The 20,242-nt window shown below is 47.0% G+C and overlaps 1 protein-coding gene and 1 long non-coding RNA gene across 2 annotated transcripts; both read right to left on the bottom strand.

The window, feature by feature from the left end:
* Positions 1 to 16,433: 16,433 nt before the first annotated feature.
* Positions 16,434 to 17,968, bottom strand: MCIDAS (multiciliate differentiation and DNA synthesis associated cell cycle protein). Its single transcript, XM_039567813.1, has 3 exons — positions 17,715 to 17,968; positions 17,455 to 17,565; positions 16,434 to 17,025 (listed from the first exon to the last, which is right to left on the bottom strand). The coding sequence occupies exons 1-3, from the start codon at positions 17,913 to 17,915 to the stop codon at positions 16,543 to 16,545; spliced, it is 795 nt and encodes a 264-aa protein (XP_039423747.1). The 5' UTR covers positions 17,916 to 17,968; the 3' UTR covers positions 16,434 to 16,542.
* Positions 17,969 to 18,311: 343 nt separating this feature from the next.
* On the bottom strand, positions 18,312 to 19,253 carry LOC120411479. Its single transcript, XR_005603795.1, has 3 exons — positions 19,094 to 19,253; positions 18,700 to 18,785; positions 18,312 to 18,384 (listed from the first exon to the last, which is right to left on the bottom strand). It is a non-coding gene; the product is annotated as an uncharacterized LOC120411479 (long non-coding RNA).
* Positions 19,254 to 20,242: the final 989 nt, after the last annotated feature.

The following is a 20,242-nucleotide window of genomic DNA, read 5'->3' as shown; positions in this document are numbered from 1 at the left end:
GGCCATTTTCTCTTGTCCTGTCACTGGTTACCTGGGAGAAGAGGCCAACCCCCATCTGGCCATAGCCTCCTTTCAGGCAGCTGTAGAGAGTGACAAGGTTCCCCTGAGCCTCCTTTTCTCCAGGCTAAACACCCCCAGCTCCCTCAGCTGCTCCTCACAGGACTTGTGCTCCAGATCCTTCCCCAGCTTTGTTGCCATTCTCTGCCCTTTTCTTCAGCACATGCTGCACACAAAACCCCTCGCGTCTCACATCAGCTGTTTCCCACTGACGCTTCGCCTGCTGTGAGGAGCCGGGCACCACCGCTCAGGGAGCGAGGTCTGAGGGGCAGTGCCTCTCTGAGGCACTCAAGCCAGGCTGTCCGAAACGGCGAGCTGAGTGCAGTGCCGTTTTCTCAGAGCCGAGACTGAGCAAACGGCATCGCAGCCCCTGTGCACACTTGTCTTACATGACAGCAAAGGCAGAAGTTGCAGGAGAAAATGGGAAGAATCACTTAATGCTAGCAGATGAGTTCCTTATGCATGTGTGTTATGGATTTTGCATGCCAGAGGGACAATACACATACTTAGGCACACACTTCACACTAAGAAAACCTGAGCACAACTTCAAGAGAGCAAAGGTAAAACATGGTTTTTTGAAAGATAAGGTTTAGTTAAATCAAAAGAGTTAGAAAAAGAAGAATTACTGGTACATTTAATTTGTGTCTTTTTTTCAAAGTAAGTTGAGAACCATTGTTTCAGTACTTGTCATAGTTGTCACAGAATTTGGAGTGACACCACCCAGGTTTTCAAGAGACAGGTGCAGACAAACACACAGCATGTAAAAGAGCCCATTTTCCCTATTTCTGTATTTTGGATCTAAGAAACAGCATTAAAATTGTTCTTTTCTGAGTAAGAAACAGAGTCCCACTTTTTAAAATATGCTGAAAGTATTCTTCACTTTCTTACTGCTTCCAGAAAACAGGAGAGATTTTTCTAAATTTTCCATTGGAAAATAATCATTTGAACCAATAAAAAAAAAATATTCTGCAAAAATCTTCTTATGTAATTTCTTATTTCCCACCTAATTCTATTTTTCAGCTTCACACTTCACATCTGCAGCAAAACACCGTGTAAGCAAGATGACGATATTTTTATTGATGCATGTGTAATAAGCAATAATTAAATATCAGATGATAGAGTTGTTTTGCCGAGTCAAAGTAAAACTCCTTCAAAAATTGCCACCTTATTACTTCCCTTTGTGTTGGTAAGGACGCAACTAAGCACACCCAGCATACAAAGAGGCTGGGTCACTCAGCACCTTCTTAATGCTTTCTGTAAAACAAACAGCACACAAGGCACTGCTAGCATAGCTTCACAAAGGATTGTTTGCAATGCTTCAGTTGCTCGTTTAACTGAATGTGAGTTTTTTCCTACAAGACTAACGTTTAACGAGCACGGCCAAATATCGTCACCCTGCCTAACAGCAGACTCTGGCATGCACTGCAAAGCCAGCTCGCTTGAACACTCAATAAATCACCAACACTCAACTGAAGTGTATTGAACTGTATTACCTATCAGACCAGTGTTTGAGGCTCTCAACAAACCTTTTTCTCACACTGAAAATTTCTTTCAGACGTAACCGTGCAATTTGTTTGATAGAGGGAAGAAAGAGCTTGCAGTTGAGAACTATATGGCCGTAAACTGGAATAAAAATCAAAAGTCTTTCAAAGTCAACAAGGTTTTGTTCGAGAGAACTAGGATTAATTAATGCCGAGCAATTCATTAAAGAGTAAATACTATGACCCACTGCAACTGGTGTTACAAGCAGTGATTCCTACCTGTGAACCTTCAACTCATCCATGCACACATGCACCATGAACATATTATAAGAAAAGATCTGGAGGTTTTTCTACAAAATTTCTACTGAACACTGATTAGCAAATGGGAAATACGCCAAGACATTACATTTGGTAGCAGCCTTAAGGTAAGTAGCTGCCTAGGTGAAGTCAGTGGTAAATAAAAATAAGCAGGAGTGCCATGGGGAAGTCTGAACTTCATTGTGTTTGTTGAGGAGGATGTGTTGGATTGTTAGGAAGGTATTATAACACAAAGGATATCCTTAATACTTTCTTCTTCACTTGAAGCACATGGTATTTTGGAAATCGTATGCCGAATAAGAACTTTGTTGTCCCTTTGAGATTGTAACTGAATTTTTAACAAAGGCGATTTGTTTTAGAAAAGTTGTACACAGCTAAGTGGATCGCTTCTGTAATGCTTCCAGCACCTCACTGATGTGTCTTCAAACTGAAGTGAAGTCGTCTGGGTTAAGTGGTTTTGTTTCTTTCTCACGGTGGACTTATTTTAGGCTCCTCACTATGGAACCTATGCAGCCAATTGCTCAGCTAATTCGTTTAAATACTAGAAATGTTGCTGAAACTTTGTAGCTCACTGTAAAAGTCTTACCAAACCGATATGCAAGACACCATGTAGTTTGTCCTCACTGGCAGCAGGTGGTGCTGATATGTTGTGCCTGGTACTTCTTTAAAAGCTGGTATCCAGGTTATAAATACCATAGTAACGTTTTTTTTTTCATCCATTATCCCTAAGGTCTTTTAACATAAAATTGCCATCATCATCATATGTCAGAATTTATCGAGATAAAATACAAGTTTATAGTTTGAAGGTGAGGTTTGGACATCAACAGCAAGCCTCACAACACTATCAGAGAATTAAGCACTGACTGAAAAAACACATTTCAGGTAAAGTTGGATTCATCACATCCAGGCTGCTGAACAAGGACCACTAATACTTTTTGGACCCAAGCATTTCAGGATATGATAGTGACAGTGTTCCTTGCCAAATGATTGCTGACAAGATGTGATGGTAGCTTACACCAGGTTCTGGCAAATGGGGAGATCTCAAGAGCTGGTCATAGAACATTGTTTTAAAAGCGATAGATGACATTGTCTCCGTGTCAGAGAAAGAGGGAAGTGAACAAAACTGGCCTTTAGGTAAGTTTTTAGGAAACATTTGCTTAAATAAAGGCCTAGTTTGAGAAACCTTGCTAGCTAACGAGCACAGGGACTTAGATATCAAGGGCATATTGGACTGAATACTTATCCAGAGATGATGTAGTCCTTGCCTGTAACACCCAGGATAAACTAAGAAAGGTGCAACAAATTGTGTTGAGAAAAGATTACCGTTTAACAATGTGAGGGATCTGAATAAGATTTACCACAGGATTGAGTTTCGAAATATGTGGAAAAATTTGATGAATATATAGAGGTGAAAATTTGTTTCCATTTTGCGTTTGCAATCAAAAGAGACTTCTGGGAACCAAGGCCTCCAACTTCCTGCCAGAGGGAAAATTATGTCCTAGCTTTGTTATATGCTTACTGAGCAGAGATCCTGAGATATGGAAACATCTTAAATTTTCTTCCTGTATTTCTTCATTGTTCTCTCTAGGTTTTCAGCCGGTATACCAGAAAGATCCCAATCTTTTTGCCTGCTCAGTGCTTAAGTGCTTCTGAGTGGGTTAGAGGAGCAGTTCTCACAGCAGTACAGAAAAGACACTGGGCCTTTCTAAGTAGCTGACAGTTGCAGTAGATGGTGGTTCTCATTTATTAAAGGGGGTTTTGACCCTCAAGTATTTCTACCTGCAATAGAAAGCAAAGCAAGCAAGGGGAAGGAAAGAATCTGGAAAGAAAGAGGGACTCAATCGTGTAGCTGCTCTCATCACATCATTTCACACTGCAGTGAGCAGCTGTTGTTTAGACTCCAGAATGAAATATTGTTGACCAGGTAACTGGAATATTCTGGCAATGAACTCAAAGCTTCATTTTAGCTGTACAATGAACTCAAAGCTTCATTTTAGCTGTACAAAGGAGAGGTAATTAAGAGGACAAGAGGAGGAAATAGTTCCTTGCTTTGCTGATTCTTTGCTGGGGCTTACATTAAAGCCAACAATTAGCATCTCAGTCCAGCACTCTGCTCATTAGAAATCTCCCATTACATTTATCTTTGCCAGCACAGTATAAGTGGTTGTGAACATGAGCGGAGTGAGCTCTAGAAATAACTGTCTGCTACTACTCTTCAGATGAATCCCAAACATTAAGGAAAATTACATCTCCTATGCAAACAAGTGAGAAAACAACAACAACAACAAAAAATGTAACCGTTACTTGTGTGTTGCATTCTGTCACAGCAAGATATTATGTGCATAGACTGGCATATAAAAGATTGAATACTGTCTATATACAGTTTTTTCTGATTTTTGTCCATTTGTGCCCCACTTTCACCTGTACCTAAACCTCTTTTATTTCCAACATTAAATTTAGCAATAATGACAAGCCTGGCTGGCAAGCATACATGAGTAGATCAGGGTTCTATTTAGCTCAGGGAGGAATTTGTGTCACCTGTCACTTTCTGGTTTTATGGGTTTAAAAAGAGAGAGGTGGAAAAAAAAGCTAAGAAAACAAGGGCACCAAGGGATTAAGTGCAGTTTGATAAATTATATTAATTTTCATGTAACACACAGTTGACTCCCAGGATTTTCAGTTTTAATGTGACCTTCAGCTTTCATAAAACAATAGTCTATTTCTTCATCAGCACACTATAGTAATTTTCTGGTTTTATTTTTCCATGGATACATCAAAAGCTGTCCTGCTAGGTCATCCATCCCAGGCCTTTCTGCTGAGTTTCGCTCTTCAGCGTATTCTCCCTTTTTTTGTGCACACTGCAAATCCGTTTCAGCACATCACTGCTGCAGTCTTAAGTCAAGGCTTCCAACATGCTGGGATCCTGTGCTGGCGTTAGGGAGTGCATACAATGTAAAACTACATTTTGTTTAGCCTTGGGTAAACTCCAACTCAACAAAATAACCTCTGGGTTCATTGCCAGCTGCCAACTGTGTGCCTAAATAATATTTCATCCTGGAATCCTGAGAGTCTGGGTTAATAAACTGCCAAAATACCACTCGGATGGGGTTCTTTCCAAAGCTTCCCTAGCAGCTTCTATTGATAGCACAATACTTATTTCTACATTACTAGTACCAAACTGCTATATGTTATTGTACAATTAAGTATTGCAAAAACTAATTATGTCTCTGAATAACTATGAATTGCAACTATATCCAAGGCTTCAGGCATCTGCTGTAGGTGATTCCTCTCATGTTGTCTTGAACACAGGGCAAGGTTTCTAACATTCTTCCCTGGATAAGGGTAATTAACTATACAGCTTAAAAAGCACTGTCATCTCTCATTGCAACTGTGTTTCACTCAAGTAATTGCTGACAGGTTCAGCTTCAACACCTGTGACTCCCTGAAGTTCTGCTGCGTCTCCATATGATTTCCCATGGAAATAAGTCTCTGGTTTCACTGCCAAAGACTAATATTTACGGAATCGTGTCTGACTGTGTTTTCGATACAGTTGAACTCATAAGCTTTCAGTGAAAATGTTTTTCTGGGTTTGTTTTTCTGTTTCATTCTTTTAAAATTGATCCATTTACAATCATCAGATCAAAATAGATCTATACAATCAGAAAATATGCCTCACCTCCCTATCGAGATAGTGACTTCAGCAAAACAGATACGCAGTTTTTAGGTGACACAGGTTAAGTCGCGCCCTCAGTACTTTACAAACTTAATGTTGAAGATACCCAATTTGTACCTTACTCTGTAGGACATGTTCAACTATTTCAACTATTCCACTCTTTTAGGCCCCTAAACCCTTCCCTGATATTCATTGTATAGGTACAGGTCAAATCATCTCTGTCAACCCACAATTCACAAAATTCCGTCCCCTCACAAGAGATACAAGTCCATTCCAGCTCTTCTCAGAGACACTATGAGTTTCTAGTCCTGCAAAGACCTTGGAACTGCGGGATTCCTGAACCTACCCAAAGGCCCACTGAGACAAAGGAGACTCTGAATTTCACCTGGAGATACAAATTTGATCACAAAATTAAAAAGAGAAGCATGCTATGAACATACACAAAAATGGAAGTGTACTAGAGACAATCAGACCAAGAACAAAATGGTATAAAAGAATTTAATAAATATCACTGTATCTGTTTTATTAATAACACATTTTACACAAAGAGGCCAGTGTGAGAGATTCAGCTACTGATTTTACCCTCATCTCTTCCTTTCCTCTTTGGTTGATATGCACCTGCTCTGCATTGCACACCCCAGAATATGATGAAGTATATGTTGGCCATTACTCTGATCATATTAGTGCATATTTGATAGCTCTAACTAGAATTCTGAAGAATATTGTATAGAAGTGCTGGGTCCCTGTATCTCATCACCTGTGTAGTCATCCCTAGGGCACCAACCAATTTCGAAGAAAATAATAGGAAGAAATTTCCTAAGAGAAAAAAGAACTGAATCAGGGCTTTTAGAAAGCTGAGAAGTGGTGTGTCACAGGTTCAGTAGTGGCTGGTGCAAAATGTCCCAAGGCCACAACCTTTTGGAAGTCAAACTGAAATATATTAGGAAACCACCTTCATCTATTTATTTCCACCTGAGATCCACCTGAGTTAGGGAATTACAAAGCTACTTCTTTGGTGATGGACAGAGAAAGCCCATTGGAGTAGAAGGGTAGGCATAGTTATACGGCTTTTAAGAGAAAACTCTTTGCAGACAGTAAGTAAACTGAGAATTAAACTTCTCAGGCATTCACCATCAATCTATATTAATAAATAGTCCTATGAGCTCAGGCTTAATTTAAAGTCAGATGCTTCAACACTTGAAGCAGAGAACAGATCTCCCAATTTTGAGCAAGATGGGCAATTTTCTGTTAGTAGTGTAATTCTTTTTATTGCCTCCTTCATGACTGCTAGTTCTAAACATCAACGAAGTACTGAAATGCAAAACAGTTAATTCCTGAGCTCTAGAAATGTCACTTCGGAAATAGACCCTCCCTTCTTTTAAAGTTCCCTATTCAATCATTTAGAAAACTAAGATAGCCTAAAATCATGCGAGATTCATACCTTACCACACAAACCACACAGGCAGAGCCACCGTATACTCATGTGTGATTAGGACTGAGTAGAGAGGTCCTATTAAAGCCACTGAACCCATTTGAGTACTTAGGGTTAAGAGGATGTACTAATGTTGTTTGTAGACCTCAGGCCATGGAGTCCTCCCATGCATGCCCCAGCAGCTCAGCTACTGCCCAAGCGAGCTGGGACAGGCTTCAGTAAATGGCACCTCAAAGCCGAAGTGTGGGGGGGATGCAACCAGACGCCAAAAGGACATCATTGGGCTTTGGATGTAGCTGCTGTGGAGACCGAAGAAATTAGACAACTGAATACCTTGCCTGATGTCTCAGAGAACTCTTCTGCTGTGGGACTGCTGAGGTTGTAAGAATAACAGGTACCGACTGCTACCAAAATGGTGCAGTGGCAGCAATACCACACCAGCTGGGATCCCACAAACCCCATCTGTGAGATGATTCGTGATTCATGAGGAGCCAGGGAGTGAGCCAAAAGACTCGCTCACACTCCAACAGTCCTATGTAGCCATGCATAAATCCAGTGTGGAGCGGAGACTGGTGATGGACTATCGTGGCCTGAATGAACCCAGACCACCACTGAACACTCCCATGCCAGACATGCTGGAGCTTCAGTAAGAACTGGAGTCCAAGGCAGCAAAGTGGTGCCACCACTGACATTGCAAATGCATTTTTCTCCATTCCTCTGGCATCAGAGTGTAGGCCACTGTGCTTTCACCTGGAGGGGCGCGCAGTACACCTGGAACCGACTGCGCCAGGGGTGGAAGCACAGTCCCACCATCTGCCATGGACTGATGCAGGCTGCACTGGAAAAGGGTGAGGCTCCAGAACATCTGCAATGCACAGATGACATCATTGTATGGGGGAACACAGAAGGGGAAGTTTTTGGAAAAGTGGAGAAGATAATCCAGATCCTCCTGAAGGATGGTTTTGCCATAAACCCAAGTAGGTCAAGGCCTGGGACTTCAGCTTTTAGGAGTAAAATGGCAGGATGGACATCATCAGATTTCAATGGACATGTTCAATAAAATAGCAGCTATGTCCCCACTGACCTGCAGGTAGAAAACACAGGCTTTCATAGGTGCTGTGAGGTTTGCAGAATGCATATTCGAGATCACAGTCAGGCAGTAAACCCTCTCTATCATATGACATTAAAGAAGAATGATTTCAGGTGGGGTCCTGAACAACAACAAGCTCTTGAACAAATTAAGCAGGAGGTTGTTCGTGGAGTTGTACCTGGGTCAGTCAGGACAGGACAAGATGTGAAAAATGTGCTCTATACTGCAGCCAGGGAAAATGGTCCTTCCTGGAGTCCTGGTGAATGGTATCCAGGAGACCCAACGATGAGCCCTGGAGTTCTGGCTTCAAGGATACAAAGGATCCAAGGCCTGCTACACCCCAGCTGAAAAAGGGATCCTGGCAGCTCAGGATGGGGTTTAAGCTGCCTCAGAAGTGATTGGCACCGAAGCACAGCTTCTTCTGGCATCCTGACTGCCAGTGCTGGACTAGACACTCAAAGGGAAAGTGTCTTCCACACATCATGCCACAGATGCTACATGGAATAAACGGATTGCTTTGATCACACAGGTAGCTCAAATAGGAAACCCCAGTCACCCAGGGATCTTGGAAGTCATCATAAACTGGCCTGAAGGTGAAAATTTCAGACTATCATCACTAGAGGAGGAAAAGGTGACACATGCTGAGGAGGACCCACACTACAACCAGCTGCCAGAAAATGAAAAGTGATGCACTGTCTTCACTGATTGTTCCCACTGTATTGTAGGGACAAATTGAAAATGGAAAGGTGCAGTATGGAGTCCTACACTATTGATGGACAAGATGGATCCAGTCAGTTCACAAAGCTGAAAGCCATCCAGCTGGCTTTAGATATCACTGAATGAGAGAAATGGCCAGTGCTCTCTACCTCTGCACTGACTCACCAATGGTGGCAAATGCTCTGTAGGGTTGGCTGGACCAATGGAAAAAGACCAATTGGCTGTGCAGAGGGAAACCCATCTGGGCTGCTGAAGTGGGCAGGACACCTTGCCTGGGTAGAGAAGCTGGCTGTAAAGTAGGTGCACATGTACCCAAGAGTTGGGCTACTGAAGAATATCAGAGCAATGGAGAGGTGGATCGAGCTGCTAAGATTGAAGTGCCCCAGGTGGATCTGGGAGGGCAACACAAGGGTGAATTATTTCTGGCTCAGCGTACCCATGAAGCCTCAGGTCACCAGGGAAGAGATGCAATATCCAAATGGTCTCATGATCGAGAGGTAGACTTAACCATGGATGCTCTCTTCCTAGTTCTCCCAAGATGTGGCAGACTGGTTACACCACACTACCACAAACAAACCCACCAAGGAAAGATTTATGTGCTTACAGTGGTGGAAACAACCACTGGATGGCTCTTAGGGAAGACATTTTGGATCAGTCCTGCCTCAAGCAAAGGCAAATCCATCCATGGGATTGTTTTTGCTCAAGGACATGGGTGCACTTGGTGGGTAATTCAGAAGGACAGGGAAACATGATTGTTACAGTGCGGACACTGCAACATGCATATCAGACAACGAGGCCCGTGGAAAAGAAATATATATGGACTGATTCTTGATAGATATTTCAGAGAGATGGTTATTTTCCCAGCTGCATGGCTGGAGCTCTGCCAAGGAACTGTGGCAATCACGGGACTGGAGGGTCCTTCTGCCCGCGCAGGGAACACAAACCAAGCAATGGGAACAAGGCTGAGCAGGGGCAGGGAAACCCCGTGTCTGTGCCCTCAGGGCCCCTCTCCCAGGGCTACACGGCAGGGGGAGGGCCCCAACATTTCACTCATTTATTTTTAACAAAAAGAGATTTAAACTTAACCTTGAAAACAACTGGATAAACATGAGACGACAAGGACAGTTTCAAAACAAAACAAGCCACCCTCCTGAGTCTTTAAATGTCCAAACAGATTCTCTGGAACATCTTAAGGCTGACAGAAGGGAGACAGAACTCTCTGAGCATGCTTTGTGGGGAAACTGAGGCAGAAGAGGGTTTCTTCTATTTGTACCTGTTGGAACTCTAAGCAACAATAGTTAATTTCTTCCCTCCCCCTCTTCATCCCCCACTCGGCATTGGAAAGGGATTTTTGGGGAAAAAATTGGCAAAGGCGTGGTTTTGTGAGGGAAACCATGGGTGAAAAAATGTATTGGGAATACACTGGGGGTGATAGGATATAGGATAAAAGGGAAAGGTGGGATTAGGAAAGGAAGACTGTAGGGGGGGCTTATAATGGAGATATTGTCTAACATGACTATGATTTTTAGCATATATACTGCCTTTCACAAAAACACCATCAGGCCCAGTGACTTCTGCTGCTTGTAACCCTTTTCTACCTTGCACAATTTTGAATTCCACCACCTCTCCATCTGCCAAGCTTGGGATACATTTTTCAGGGTTACTCTTTTTAATAGCAGTTCTATGAACGAATATGTCTTATTGGTTGTCACATCTTGTTGTAAACCATAATTTTAACATTATACCATTTTACTATTCCTAAAACCTTAGCTATGATGATTTTTTCCTTTTTCCGAGTGGCTGCTGTTTTCTGTCTTGCTGCGTTTTTGCTTTCTCTTTCACTTCCGCTCGCTCCCATGTTGGAGCTGTTGGGGCTGCTCGTGCCTGCGCGCTCTTCCCAGGGTCGTATTCGGGGCTGCGCGGGCCGAGCTGCTCAGCTCCCTGCACACCATCTCCTCTGCTCTCAGCTGCGCTGCTGCTGCCAGGCACCACATCCATGTCTCAGCCGGGCCCCCGAGCGGCAGCCCCCCTGTGCCCTGCTCCAGCGCGCATCTTGGCTAGGCGCAGCTCTGCTCCACCACCACCGCCGCCAGCTGCCGCCCACGCACCACCCCTCTTGGTCAGGCGTTCCCGGGGCTCGCTCCACCACGCACTGCGAGGGGCCGGGTGGGCACCGCCGGGTCCCGCCGCTCCCGTCGTGCCTCTCTCTGCTGCCGACACTGCAGCTCGCATTGGTCCGCCCGCGCGCGGGAACTGCCTCGCTGTTGCTCAGAGAGGGCTTGGTCCACATGGCCTGGGTCGCACGGACTCTGAGGCATGCTTCCCTTCACCAAGACACAGCTGACATTGCTCAACAGTCTCAGTAATTAAATAATATTCACGAAAATATTTTTCCATTGGCGTATATTTTGACTCAAAAATTAACTGTGTCCAAAAGGAATTCCAAAAGTGTTTGGTAAGAATTAAATCCCAAGAAACATAGAAAAAGTTCTTAAACAATCATGCCAGGAAGTGTTTCAGTTCCTTTTGAGCTTGAATTAAGCTAAAATTTACAAAAATTGCTGTTCAAGAATCTTTTCAAGTTTAAGATAAATGTCCATATGCGGCTCGGAGAGCTAAGAGTCTTTCCATGGTTCCTCCATAATTTAGATATGGAATAGCAAAACAAAAACAAGAAGAGGAATCCAGAGTTTACTCACAAATCAGTCACTGTAGGGATCAGGGATCTTTCTGCCCACATTACCTACCATTTGTTACAGTGCGGATACTACAACATGCTGTATCACACAATGAGGCCCGTGGAAAGAAATATATATGGACTGATTCTTGATAGATGTTTCAGAGATGTTTATTTCCCCAGCCGCATGGCCAGGGCTCTGCCAAGGAACTGTGGCAATCACGGGACCCGAGAGTCCTTGCCCGCACAGGGGAACACAAACCAACCAATGGGGAATGAGGTTGACCAGGGGCTCAGGAAATCCTGTGCCTCCCCCCGGGCCCCTCTCCCAGGACTACATGGCAGGGGGACGGCCCCAACACATGATGTGTACCTCAAGGAGGTTTGATTTTTGGGTGAGAGGAGTCTGTAATATTGAACTGTATAATATTGGTTGCTGAATGACACTGCCACTGTATGCCATAACTACCATGGGCAACAAGGATGAACTGCTCCAGATACACCAGTTGTGAGCTCCTGGTGCAGCTCACAAACAGCCAATAGCACATGAGCCCTCCTGCCCTGGAAGATGTCCAGGGAGGATAGAACCCACAGCCATGGACTACATGAACTCAACAGACACCTTGGATGGACAGATGTTGACTACAGAAATAATACCTGTGTATGTGTATATTTTTATGTATCTATCTATATCTACATATATATATGTATGTATGTATGTTTGTATATGTATATGGCTCTCTGTCAGAGCCATGTGGGTATGCCTAGGTTATTATCTGCTGGGTGGTGGCAAGTAAGGGATTCTCATTTCCAAGAAGGAAAGGGCCATGCGTGCCGTATTGTTCTCTGTCTCAGAAAGCGGCATGACACTGGTTCTGCTCCGTTAGACTCTGTGAACATTTTGTGTGCAATTGCCCTCTTTTATACATTGCTGCTTGTAGTATTGCCGCTGTTACTTTTCGTTTTCTTATCTCATTGCTGTTTCCAGTAAATTGTTATCTCAAACTATGATTCTGCCTTTTTTCTCTCTCACTAGTGTGTGGATGAAGGACTAGAGGGCAGGGAGTGGCAGTGTGGAGTTTAACTTCCAGCTGAATTTAAATCATGACACCCTCACAGGCAATTGCAACAACAATTTACTGGGTGAAAAAGAGAACAGACTCAAAATCCAAGCTGACCTATTTTAACAAGTGTGTTCTAATTGTAACTGCATTATCCACACAAGAAATCTGGAGATTTTACCAAAAATTAATGTTTTCGTGTGTTTTACCAATACATGAAAAACCTTGAAGATGCTTACTGATTTGTTTTTTGTAGTATTTTATTTAAGAGTATAAAGTAAATATTGAACATAGTCGCTTGCTATCAGAGTTTGAACAGGTGCTAGATGCAAGTCAGACTTTAAGACTGTTTCTGCTACAGCTATGAAATTGTTGTGCCAAAGCAAACTACAGCCTCTTTTGACCTCTTTAGCTTTAGTTATTTGTTAAGGCTGTACAATGCAAAATGCAAATAATGGCTGCTGCCCAGAAGTAAGTCAATGTTTAGAAAAGATGAAGAGTGCTGCTGCTGTCATATAAAAAGGACTGCAAATGCTTGCCTTTCTCTTGAATTTAGACATAGGGATATTTATATGTTACTTTAGAAAAATATTCAGGAAAACAAGGGACTAAATGTCAGTGAAATTCCGTTTTCCACCAAAGAAAAGAGAAATGAGCCAAACCAAACAGAAGTAGATTAGTACTGCTGCTATCACATGATGGCTGTGTTAGAGTCTGGTCTCTACATGATCACAAGCACCCAAGTCACCTCAGTGCCTGCCTGCCACCACACAGGGTCTGCGGCAAACCAACAGGAGCATCAGTTGCATCTTTGTGATGGAATATGAATGGGAGTTGTATGAATCCGTGTGCTTCAAAAACAGTGATCAGAGCAATTAACTGACACCAAACGTTTGCCTGCATTTACATACAATTTGATAATGAACATCAAATCAAGACCATTTCTATTACTGACCTGTGGAGAGTAGCTCAGACTGTGAATGGGCAATATTTTTGCTTTAGGAGAAACATTGAACAACCCTGGCAAGCCCTGCATAAAAATGCCATGCTGACATTCAGTCTTGGATACTGCATTTAGACAAGGGATGAGTAAAACTGCTGGTAAAAAAGGCTTTCACAAATGATAGCTCTAACAAAAGCCCTACGCCATTTCTAAACAACTCCACCCAGGTCCCTTCTGCCTTTTCCATCCTTAACATTACTGACTTAATACGCACCTATTTACTAGAAGTTAGTTGTCTTTCTAGTATGTAGTTTTAATCAAGATTTAATCAACCTTGAGCTCTGGTGTATTCTTTTAATGAACACCTAAGGATTTTACCCAAGGGAAAACCCATCTTCCCAGACAAAGTATATACGGAACTGGTGTGCTTATCTTCAGCACATGGTCAGTAAACCCTTACCTTGGCACCCACAAATTAAAAGATATTTTTCTCTTTCACCTCAAAACGTTCCAGTTGTCTGCAGTTCTGCAGACTTCCACACCACACTTCCACAGCCACACATCCCATGGCCTAGCACTAGCAGGGAAGGGAAAGGTGGAGATAGCTTACTTAGCATGGGCAGGTAAATAGCTCATGAAATGTTATTGCATCTACTTTGCTTTATTTCTGCTGGGGTCTTGCCCACCTCCCTGGACTGTGCACCACCAGAGAGAGAAAATCACAATGAGCATAAACCACAAACCAGCATGTTCTTCAGTTCATCACACCTGCATGTCCAGGGGCTCTGCACAGATTCTGTACAGACAATAAACATAAAGCATAAAATATAAAAGCATAAAATAGAGCAAAAGTTGGATGTGAGGCTTCCTAGAGGTAGACTTCCAGCTTCTCCAGGGTCAGCTTCTGATGAAACAACCATGAAACATGGGAATCAGAAGACCAGGCTTTGTTTCCTGTGATCCCAAGCACTCCTGCCTGAGAGAAAGACACCAGGAGCCCTTCTAATTTATTGTTGTCAAAAACAGTAAGTGGGCTGTTTTAATCTGTGCAAGAGCTTTGCCTAGTTTTTATACAGCTCCTGTATGGAAGTGGATGCATAAGTATCAATTCAAAATACACCTTTATAGATTAAAGGAGATGTTTACAGTGTACCACTAGAAATACATTTATAGCCTAACACCATGACCATACCATGTTGCATACCAAACACCTTTTATGAGTGTGTATCTGTGTGTCTGATGATGCTCCAATGAGCCTCACTGAGAAACATCCTGTTCTCATTAATCAATTTTCAGCCTTTCCAATTAATAGGGCTTAAATAGATTTTAAAAATACATCTATGATCATTTTCTATTATTTTTAGATCATATCTCAAAATTAATCATGGATCCTTTTACCATAGAAAACTATGAGTGAAAGTAATCAGTGGAAATGCCATAGCAGGTCCACTCTAAAAGGGGGTAAAAACATATTTGTAATTCTGAAAACACTTGAAGTAGCAGCAAGATCAACAGTAGTTGCAATCCAACAGGGTGGTTATTTCATTGTTGCATCCTACAAGAAGTGTACACTTCTAGTGTGTCACTTAATTTCTGAGGAATTAATATTCTTATGAGCAATTACGTAATTGTACACAACCTACATTTTGTGCTTGATTTCATAAAACACACAGAGAGGAACTGTTTATATATATACAGAATCTACCTTTTGCTATCAATTTATTCCCTGCTGAATTCAGTGCAGACAGGAAGCTTTTGTCTCTTCTGTCTGCTGTCAAACCAGAGCTTTTGTACAGGATTTTGGCCTAAGTGGCAATGGTCTCCTGCAGTAATATAAATGTCTTTGAAGTCATCCCAGGGTTGAGCCCATAGCATCCCAGAAAGGGCTTCAGTGCCTTTCCTGCTAGAAAAATGTCAGTGCTGCAAACATGAAGACCTCAGATACTCCATGACCACTTTTGCAGTCTCCGAGCAGCCATACAACTACACGTTGTGCTGACAACAACCATTCTCCTTCTGAATACATCTCTGCTTGCCAAAAGCGCAACAGTATGTGCAGTGTTTCAACTCCTCTAGGAAATCCACCGAAGTGATGATGTACTGTCAGTTTAACCATCACAAAAGTCTGTAACCACTGGACTGCTGTTAATGTGCATGGACCCATGCAAGAACACTGGAAAATTTGAGGGCTGAAAAAATTATAACTTCACAGAGAGAAAATCCCTGCCCTGGATGGAGCACAGTGTGTCACTTGTGTGTCACAGAAGTATAAAAATATCAGGTACCATTTCATGAGTGTTATTAGTGGTTCAGCTTTCAAACTAGTGGGTGAAATTAAATGTATCCATTCAGAACAGTTTAACATCACTCTTTACATTTCTCTTTATGTAAGTTAGTATCACTGAATGTTAAAAGCAGCATATTTTATTCTAAAACTTTCTGCTTTCTGCTGTCTCTGCTCTAATGAAAGCAAATATCCATACCTGATGCAAAATGAAGTCTGCATTAAATCTGTACAAATAAAATGGCAATTTAAGCACTATTTAATAATCACAACGAGTACAAATATACACATACACTTGCACATATGAACGATACAAATGCACTTTGTAAACACTGTGGGTGTAAAATTCCACGATGGGGCAGGTGCATCGTGTTTAACCACTATCAGTCTGCTTTCGTACTGGCCAGCTCCAGCCACTGTCCCGTCAGCTACGGTCGTCAGCTCAGCTAACTAAAACTTCCGGATAAAACCGGGCAGATCTTCGTTTAATTTCTACTTTTGTTACATTCATTAACAAGCTACTGAGGGCAAGCTGCCGACCCAGGAGCTATGGCGACTCCGCTTACAAAGCCTGCGGCGCCGTGCCCGCGGCGCAGGACCCTCGCTGAGGCACGGTGGCTTGCTTCTGCCGCGCTCGCCCCGTCGCTCCTGCAGCGGGGGGCGGGGGCGGGGGGGGGGGGGAAGGGCGAATGCCCCTTTTCCAAGAGAAAATGGGAGCGTGCCGTCGGGTGGGGTGCGCTGCCATACTCACGCTGCAGAGGCCCCGCTCCGCCCCGCCCGGGACACGGGAGCCCGGGGCCGCGGGGGTCTCAGCGCGGCACCCATCGGAAGCGGTGCCCGCCGGCGGCGGTGCGGAGAGTGAAGGCGTTTCCCTGCGGGAAGGCCAGGGTGCGGATGGCGCCCGCCTCCCCCAGCGCCGCCCGGAGGCTGCCGCCCCCCTCCAGCTCCCCGCCGACCGGGCGCGGGGCGGCGCGACCGGTGCGCAGCCCGCGGAAGGCGCCGTGCAGACGCGGGCCCGGCCGCGGGCGCTTGGCCGTGGGGCTGCCTCCCGGGCTGCCCCCGGGGCTACCCTCCGACCTGTCCCCCGCCTTGCCCCCCAGGCTTCGCAGGGCGGCGCGGCACTTCTCCGACACGACCCGCAGCATGGCATCCACGCCCTCCGCATCTTCCCGGCCGCTCCCTGCCGGGGCAGCGGCGGCGGTGGCGGCGGCGGCGGGAGGAGGAGGCAAAGGATGAAGAAGAGGAGGAGGAGGGAGGGCTGTCCCGTCGGCGCTTTGCGGGAGCATCAGCGTCTGCCGGAGAGAGGGAGCGCGAGTTTCGCGATCTGCCCTGCACCGCCCCGTCCTATTTCCGCGCCACACTGCGCCCCACTGCTCCATCCCACATCGCACGGCCCCATCCCACATCTCACTGCTCTGCCCCGAACTGTACCACCCTGACCCCCCACTGCCCGGCTCCACCCCGGACTGCTTTACCCCAAAACGCACCAATCCACATTGCCCTGCCCCACCCCGTCCCATCCCACACCACCCTGACCTGCGCCACACAACTCCCATAACCCTACACTGCACAATCCCATTCCACATCTCCCACCACCCCGGCCCTGTCCCACCCAGTGCTACCTCACCCTGCACCCTGTTCCCCTCTGCAGCCGACATCACACTGTCACCCAGGGACCAGCTGGGCCGTGGCAGCCAGGCCAAATGGTGAGCAGCACTCACGTCAAGAACAGCGGCCAGCTGCCTGGCCTGACTTGCCAGCTCCTTCAGCTGCACGTTGCTCTCCCGCAGCGTCACCAGCTCTTCCTGCCTCTGTGTGAGGGTCTCCTGCAGCTGCGAAGGACAAATGGGGAAAGGAGTGGTTGAGACAGCCCCACCGTCCAGGGGTTGGGGGATGCTGCACACCAGGGCCCTGGAGTCGCCTCAGCAAGATGCAGCAGAACAAACACGGCGCAGGCTGGGGTGGTCTTTGGGTTTCCTACCTGGCTGTTTGCCTCCAGGGCATCTCCCAATGCTTGCTGGTGCTGGTCTGCCAGGTCCCTCCAGCACGGCTCGGGGGAAGACAGGGGCTGTGGGAGCACCTGCACCAGCATGCTACTCTGCAGCTGTGGGGTGCAGGGGCCAAAAGCCACCTCCTCACCAAGTGAGAAATCAAAATCAGTACAGTCCAGCGATGGTGGCATTAAGGTGGATACATCTGGAAGGAATAGCCACGAGTGTTAAGACTGTGGAGGTATGCATGTGCTCTGTTCTCCCCAGCCCCAACCCACCATTCTGGTTCTAAACATCCCTCTGGTATGTCCTGAGATGCTTTTACTTTACTGTGACAGCTGTGCACCCCAAATCTGTTTGGATTTAATTTGTCTCCTGTGGGAGAAAGCTCAGGGACAAGTCAGGTCTCTAAGGGAGTGAGCAGGAATGCACTACCTTACAGACTGTCCCATGGTGGGACAAGCATGCAGTGAGTGGGCATCCAAAATTCCGAAAGCAAAGCAAAAAAGAGGAGACCAAATGCAGCATGACTGCAGATGTGCACACGCAGGTACGTTTGGCTCAAGTAAGGAGAAGTATCTACTTGCCAGGTATAAAATCACCGACAGTATCTCTGAACTCCTGGAAATCAAACTCTGGCCCATCCTGGAAGCAGGGACCCTGGCAGGGGTGAAGGAAATGATACAGTGAGCAGGGCCCAGTGCTCAGACCTGCCCACACCACTGTTCGTACCGTTCCAACAGTGTCCGCTGCCTGTGCTCACCAGCTTATCACAGTTCCAGCACCCCCAGGCACCATCCCCTTGCCACTTGCCACTAACCCATCTGACACATGGGACAAGATGCTGTCCTCTGCTGTGTCCATTTCGCAGGTTGGAAACCCGAGGCTAGGGGAGTTGCCAGCCCCCATCTGCTTGAGAGAGCTACCCCTCCAGGTGTCAAGTGCAGCCTAGGCTGTTCCGAACAGTAGGTTTACCTGCTGCAGGGTCACGGGGCCAGCTGGGGTGGTGGGAAGGATGGGGGCAGAGGCTGTCAAATCCTGCCAGTTGATGGTGCTGAGCACTGGGGACAGTCAGAGACAGAGGTGAGTAGCGCAGGCAGGGAAGGGCATAGCCGGGGGGGCATGGCAAAATGAGCAGCATGGCTGGGGGGCATCCTTGATGCAGGGCTGGGAAACATGGTGAGAAGGCACCAGGGAGGATACAGTGGACGTCATGGAGAAGGATCATGGCCGGGGGAACGCGGCGGAGGGCAAGGTGGGAGTGTTACAGCCGGGGGAGCACGGTGGGGGACACCAGAGGGGCGCAGAAGGAGAAACGGGGAAGGGTACACGCCTGGGGGTCAAGGCTGTCCGCCACAGACTGACTCACCGAGGGCGGGCGCGGCGGGGAGCCGGCGAGGCGCCGCTGCGGCGAGGTCGGGGCAGGAGAGCTCGGGGACTTTGGGCGGCGGGGGGCGTCCACGCCGTGTCCCCGCCGGGCCGGGCCGTCTTCTTGGCTAGGCGGACGGGCGGACCTTGGACCGTGTTGGGGCAGATGGTGCCGAAGGCTCGGCGGCGGCCGCCCTGCTCCATGCTGGCGCCGCGGCCCCGGCCCCGGCCCCGGCCCCCGCCCCGGCCCCGGCCCCGGCCCCGGCCCCGACCCCGGCCCCGGCCCGGCCTCGGCTCCAGCTCCGGTGCCGGCGGGAGCCCTCCGCCCCGCGCCCCGCTCGGCGCCCGCCCCGCGGGCAGGGGCGCGGGGGGCCGCGGCCATGCCGGGGGACTGCCCGCCCGCCTTCACTCCCCCGGGGCGCCGAATCCTCCGCCGCCGCCCCGGGCTGCGCCGGCGGCTCCCGCGCCCGCGGAACCCTTCCCCGCGCCCGCGGAGCCTGGGCGGGTCGAGGGGGCTGCCCCGGAGGGAAACTTGAGGAGCGGCGCTGCCGGCCCCGCCACCACTGCCGCCCGTCCCCCAGCACCTCATTGCCGCTCCCAGCCCCGCGGGTCTCTGCCGGGCAGCGCGAGCGGTCAGCCTGGGGCTGGGCTGGTTTTTATAATGATGTTTGTTAAATGTCGTTACAGGGGCAGGGGCCGGGCTGGTTTTTATAACGATGGTCTTTAAATGTCTTTACAGAGGTAGGGGCCGTCTGCGTTGAAAGCCAAGGGGCACAGGGGAGTGTGTATGAAAAAAACCCGCCCATGGAATCTTGACTGTACCGATCCGTCCACCGGCACAGGGTACACTCACACCGGCAGAGGGTCCCACCCGCTGCTAGGAAAAGTCCAGCTGAAATCACCGGCGGGGCTGGCGGAGGATGAGCTGCCCCTTATTCCCTTGTGGTGGTCTTGTAGGCATTTTCTGTAACAGCAGTGTCGACAAAGGTTTCCTCGCTCTGCCTCACCACCTGACGGCAGGCCACTTGGAGCGCCGCCCGGTGCCGGGTCCCCCCTGCCCTGAAAGGCGAGCACTCCCGAGGGCAGCTCTAGGTGTCTGTGAGGTCTTTTAACACCACTTTTGTGCACAGATACAAACGAAGAAATTTAA

This window comes from Corvus cornix, chromosome Z (genome assembly GCF_000738735.6).
Source record: "Corvus cornix cornix isolate S_Up_H32 chromosome Z, ASM73873v5, whole genome shotgun sequence".
NCBI classification, from domain to species: Eukaryota; Metazoa; Chordata; class Aves; order Passeriformes; family Corvidae; genus Corvus; species Corvus cornix.
Note: the sequence above shows the minus strand (reverse complement) of the source record. Positions and strands in the feature narration are given on the sequence as shown.